We start from the raw sequence: 6,236 nt of genomic DNA, 5'->3' as shown, positions 1-6,236 counted from the left end.
TATTCTGAATAATATTTGAGAAAATTGTTACTACGTATGCTCTGGAGTAAAATATCTGTTCTTGATCATTGATAGTATATTTCCTAACACATCCTGCTTGAAACTGTATTCATTACTTCACAGTAAGCTCAATTAAGTAGCCTTCAGCAGTAAACTTAGGTTTCTTTCAAGTTGCTGTGTACTTTGATCTATGTCACAAATCAATTTCATCAGAAAACGGAATGAAAACTTTTGGAAACAAGCCACATTTTATGGAGAAATATCTCCAACAGTTGCCTCTAAATAAAGAACAGCAACTACTGGCATGCAATTCAAGAAGGACTGAATCAAACAAGTTTGATCAGAGTAACCTTTCAACCATCATAAAGTTTACTTTGTTTTGTTTGGCCAACAGTAGAGCACAGATAACAAGTTCAGATTTTTTGTAATAATCAAAAATTTATTGAGAATTTGTACAGAAAAAAACCCATGTACAGAGGTAAGAACTGCTAGGGGAAGAGACTTGGGCGTTTTACAGTCAATGGTGTTTTATAGTTAAAACTGAACTGTGTAGTGTTAGGTAAGTTCAGTGTCTAAGATATAAAAGATTTGTCTTCCCTGTTCAGACCAGTCTTTGTGAGATTGTCCCTTTACGAGTCTCCAACCTACAACAGAAAAAAAGAGAGCATTTTAATATTCATCTAAAAAGAAGTTCTTAAGGCTATGATGACATGTTGATAGCATTCATACATAGTTATTCTAGTTGGAAATTAAAAATTTAGCATTTAAAATATGTGAAGGCAAGGGAATATTTCTGATCATGAGACTATCCAGTTATCTTTTTGTTAAAAGAAACAGTAATGTGGAAGGTATACTAAAATCAAAGTACAAGTATTCCTCTGACAAAATGGCAATTAAAGCCAACTTCTCTAAGATGCAGTGGGTTTAACACTTCCAATATCTATGCTTAGTGTTTGAAATTATAACTATGTTCTGTTGTCATTTTAAATATCTCCTTGGCCCTGTGGTCGAACCTGTTTGGCGCTGCCTAAGTTGTGCTGCTGTCCATCTACTGACAGTCTGTTGAACGGGATGATTTTCATTGCAGTTTTCTTCATGGAGTACCACCGGTCACGCCAGGTTGCCCAGATAATGCCATTGTCATACCCAGATGGACCAGCATCTGTCGATGTGTACACACCATCTAAAAAATACCAGTTGGAGCAAAACAGTTAGTTTCTTTCTAAAATAGTTAATGTGGCCATACATTTTTTCTGGTACTAACATCTCCATGGCATCCCTGGGCATGCTAACAGGCCTCGCTCACCACCCTTCTCCCCCTGGTTTGCTTCTCTCAAGACTGATTCTCCCACTTTGAGCTGGAGAGCAGCCATAAGTTCCTACTGGTGATGTTAACAGTTATGCAGATGTTAACAGTTATTGCAGATGTTAACAGTTACTGCAAAGAATGGGCTACGCCAGCTTTTGGAAATCCAGACAGCAAAACATACTCAATGAAAGTGACCTATTTTTCTTTGTCACTGAAGTGTGACAAAGAACTGTGGTGACCTGGGCTATAGGTATTTAGAAGACACTTCACCTATATAATATTTGCCGTTGAGGTGGCCAGCATGGCATCTATTCATCCACCATCCAGATCCGTCTTGCTCAGCACAGTTCCCAAGAAAGTTATCATTGTCGTTGTCATAGGTACTGAACCGCATGCCGTTGTGAGAGGTGAAGGATTTGTCACTGGGATCGTCTCCAAAATCATAGCCATCAAAGGCATCCCCAGCTTCACCACCAATAAAGTAGGCATAAGTCAGTCGATACTTGTCTTGTTCACTTCCCACTTTGAATACAGCATAGTCAGCAGTGCTGTTAACGAAGGGTAACAGTGAATATGAGCATGCTGAATTCCCAGTACATGCACAAACGAAAAACATGCAGGTGTTAGTAGTGCAGAGGAGGCATTTATGGCATCCTAGCATTTTAAAAGGAATTGCTTTTGTGTGATTGTGGTTCAGTTCAATGACATACATCCAACCAACTTTTGTGCTCCAGCATCAGACATGTTTCCTAACTACTTAGTCTTATGAAAGATCTATGTTATGTAAACACATACATATATATCTCCCAGGTTCATAATGCTTACAGTTACTTGGGTCATAAGGAAATTCTTGGTGGGAGGAAGGAGTGTATGTGTGAAGAAATAGTAAAGATAGGAAGCCCTAAGGAAATTCTTGGTGGGAGGAAGGAGTGTACGTGTGAAGAAATAGCAAAGATAGGAAGCCCTCCTGGAGAATGGAATGAAGAGAATAGAATAGAATAGAATAGAATAGAATAGAATAGAATAGAATAGTTCAGTTGGAAGGGACCTACAACGATACACAAGATGCATCAGAGAAGAGAAGAGAAGAGAAGAGAAGAGAAGAGAAGAGAAGAGTTGAGTTCAGTTGGAAGGGACCTACAATGATACACAAGATGCATCAGATTGAGAGGAAACTTGAAGAGAAGAAACAGATTCCTTCTGCCAAATAAACTAGGGTTGCCAGTGCATGGCCTTCAGACACGTACGTGCGCCTGGTGGCAAGTCACACATGGTGCCAAGGCAGTGTCCTATGCATGTGAGCAGGTCTAAGGGCTCATCAGTTTTTCAGAGAGCTGTACAAACTGATGCAGCAACGGGAGCAGTAGGTTTTAAGCTGTCATTTTCATAAGCATCATGAGCAAGTACCCTTTTTTGCCACTCCAGTCCTCCAGTTCTATTCGCAAGGTGTATGGCAGAGCAGACTGTGTAGTAATTAAATGAATCTTTTCATTGCCCAGCCAGTACTCGGTGGTGTCGTCTGGAGACAGATGTCCAAATCCTTCCTTATACTGAATCCAGCTTTTCCTGAAGTCCTCACTCCCGTCCAGTCTCTGGGGAAAACAACCCAAAACCAAAACCCTCAATGAAAAAGTTATGTATCTTATGTAGGTGAATAAAAACAGCGGTGATGGAATAAGCTTGCACATGACAGTAATACGTAAGTGGCTTACCCTCTGTAATACTGTCCAGCCATTGCCATATGAGTCAATCTCACAGTAGACTAGGAATGACTGCTTGGCTTTTTGAGGCTTGATAAAGTAAAGGCCACTTTTTCTGGCACCTTTATTTGCAACATCTTGACAATCTGAAGTAAAGATATTCAGAGGATTGTTATTAATCTAGCTACAGTTCTACATTCACGTTTATTTGAGATTGTAACTTTCTTCATGCGGGAAATACAATTCATCTAAATGTCATCATTGCAACGTTAGCTATTTAATCCACGTACTTTAAGGTCATTTCCATAAAACCCTATCAAAGTTCACAGGACTTGTATAATATGACAAGGAGTTTAGTCTCACATACAGTTTAAGGAACTTATATATGAAATACAGTCACTGCATTAATTCCTACAGCAACAAAAATGGCATTTTTGGAGCTAATGGATTAATTATTAGGTTTTTTTCAGGTGAATCAGTACAAATGTGATATTTAATTACCTGATGTTTGTCTTAAGCCCATAGAAACTCTCTTCCTGTCCCTCATGTTTAGCATATATTTTGGGATAAATATATTTTGGGCAAAAAGGGCAAACGAACAAACGAGACCTCTGTTCCATCTGAATGCTCTGCTTGCAGAGCTTCTACCTAGCACTTACGTTAATCCAAGCATGGATTTCATAGCTTGTAATCTTATATACCTTTGCACAAATCTATGGTCCCTAACATTACAAATAACTCATCGCCATGATGCCAGCTGGTGATACTTGTAACTGAATTAACCCTCCACCCTACAAGAAGCATTTTGTGTACCTCTTCCAGTTGTCTCCTGTATTTCAGTTGTGTCTCTGCATGGCTCCTGACAGTGTGCCTCAAGTTGGGCGATCTTCTGCTTCAGCTGTGCGATCCTGTTGCTGTTCATTATGTATGTATCTGTCAACTGTCTGGACAAAGAGACATAAAAATGGCTTGTTTTTCAGCTGTCTCTGAATACGTAATACACATTTCCCTGCACTCATGCCTCACCAATGTAGCATGCTGCTACATACACCCCTGTAAAAGCAGGTGCCTCTATTAGGGTCTCTTCCAACCTGAATGATTCTATGATTCTATGATATTTAAAGATAAGGAAACTAGACAAAATGAGAAAGCATGCATTAACCTTATGCAAAACTTGACTTGAATCTAATCAGCAAAACCCAAACCAATGCCTAATATATGAATATAAATCTATGAAAAGTTTTTCTTTGTTCTCCTGAAGTAAATGATAAATTATTCCTCTTTAATTATGGATGCATTTGTAAAACATAAATGCTGAAAATAAACTGCTGCAAGTGTCAGAATGCCTAAATTGTCTTTGCTATAATGTTAGAGAAGTGGAGATTTTTCTACATTCAGGTCAGAAAACATATCCTTAAGATCTAGAAAAGTTAACAATGTTTTCATTTTTATTTTCAATGTCAATTTACAAAAGACTACCACTAAGTTTACAGTTACTTATGATTTATATCAATGTAACTGAGCTGATTTATATGGATACATACAGTAAAGTTAGCCAGGGTGAATGGTTGTACAAATATTCCACACACTCTGCATTACAGCACTAACTTATATTAATAAAACCTCCAAAGGTCTTGAAAAAAATTTTAGGAGTAGCTGGCACAGCAAAAGAAACATAAATAAATATATCGTTGTGCTTCCTGATATTCTTTGCTAGCACTTCTTGCACAATTAATGGCTTATGCAGATGAGCAGAGAATGCAAGATCAGATCCTCGTGATCCTTTGGTGTCTTGCTAGGCAGCTACTAATGACAGTGCGGGCACAACAGCCCACATGAGCACAAAAAACCTTTCTGAGGGAGCCTTAGCTGCACTTGATAAAAGAACAGAAAGAAAATTATTTGGACTGTCAAGTGACACAAAAGGTGGAGGATACCTACTGTATAGTACTTTCATGAGACAAAATAGTGTTTTCATATCTGATAATTTCTTCGATTATTTTCTTGGACTTTTGAGTATAGTCATCAATTGTATCTGTGAAACAGACAAAGATATAAAATTTTGCAATTTGGCAAATTAAAAACCACAAAAAACTACATAAATTCTATTTTTCAGTTGTGGAGTTATTTTAATATTCTCACTTGGTAGTTTCTGCTTCTCTGAAGGATAGAGCTCTTGGATGTGTTGAATCAAATGTTCTACTGTTGTTGTGGAGTTAGTAATTTGCCGCAAAATTCTCTCCATTTCCTGTAGATCACTATCCATAGTGAGATGGTATTTATTAAAGAAATCTGCAATGCCACAGGTTGTTGGGCAGTAGCTACCCTAAAGACAAAAGAATAATAATTGGCAATGTTTCAGCAGCAAAAAAAGGAGCGCAGATATTTTTCAGGCACCGCTTATGCAAGCGATTGCAGATAAAAAAGGGCTGGCATTTGCCACTTTGCTGTATTTGAATTTACAGAGGCAGCTTACTTTCACACTGTGTGCACACACAGCAAGAAAACAGTGCACACTACTGCTTGTAGCATCTTCTGGATATATGCTTTCATCAGCAGTGAAATTTTCACCAAGCGTATACCGCTATTAATAAATAACGGGTTTAAACACAGCACATTTAATAAGTATCAAAAGTAACAATGAGGATCAAGTGACAGCGGTAGCTAACAATCAGCATAGGAAAGCTTTAATTAGACTCTAGCGATAAAAGAAAGTTGTTCAGGTACTTACAAATCGTTCATCCAATATGCAGCAGTTTTCTCTGGTAGGAATGTACTGAAGAGAAGAAAGAAGACCATTTTCAGTGAATTTTCTCCGGCAGCGCTTTCCGCGCCGAGGTGTTTTCTAACACCCTCTCTTCACTTACCGCCACGCTGGTGGAAAAGAGCAGGGAGAGGAGAGGCCCCAGGGCAGCCCAGCTGCCTAACCTCAGCACCATCATGTCTGTCCCACCTGCTGCCCCGTGCAGTCAGGCAGCCAGCAGCCGAAAATGTCCAACCCAGCGCAGGGCGACAGAGGTTTAAGGGAGCAGGCTGAAGCTGGGGGCGGGCCCTGGGAGGTGGCGGGAAGAGGTGGGGTAGGGGGTTGAGGTGGATTCCCAGAATTCGAACACATCTCTTACTCCTCCCATTTTCAGAACCTGTTTCCCACTTGCCTGCTCGATCTCTGCTCCAGCTGGGAGGTCTCAGGGGAGATGGGAAGGTGGGACAGGGCATGGAGAGGCTAC

At 39.5% G+C, this 6,236-nt stretch overlaps 1 protein-coding gene across 1 annotated transcript; it reads right to left on the bottom strand.

The window, feature by feature from the left end:
- Positions 1-412: 412 nt before the first annotated feature.
- Positions 413-6,033, bottom strand: FGG (fibrinogen gamma chain). The gene is made up of 10 exons (XM_014942713.1): positions 5,877-6,033; positions 5,741-5,785; positions 5,152-5,335; positions 4,951-5,044; positions 3,823-3,953; positions 3,022-3,155; positions 2,717-2,901; positions 1,580-1,857; positions 1,014-1,183; positions 413-644 (listed from the first exon to the last, which is right to left on the bottom strand). The coding sequence occupies exons 1-10, from the start codon at positions 5,949-5,951 to the stop codon at positions 630-632; spliced, it is 1,311 nt and encodes a 436-aa protein (XP_014798199.1). The 5' UTR covers positions 5,952-6,033; the 3' UTR covers positions 413-629.
- Positions 6,034-6,236: the final 203 nt, after the last annotated feature.

The sequence above is a fragment of the Calidris pugnax genome, unplaced genomic scaffold, assembly GCF_001431845.1.
Source record: "Calidris pugnax isolate Ruff unplaced genomic scaffold, ASM143184v1 scaffold15, whole genome shotgun sequence".
Classification (NCBI taxonomy): Eukaryota; Metazoa; Chordata; class Aves; order Charadriiformes; family Scolopacidae; genus Calidris; species Calidris pugnax.
The sequence above is the reverse complement of the archived record's forward strand: the minus strand, read 5'-3'. Positions and strand labels throughout refer to the sequence as shown.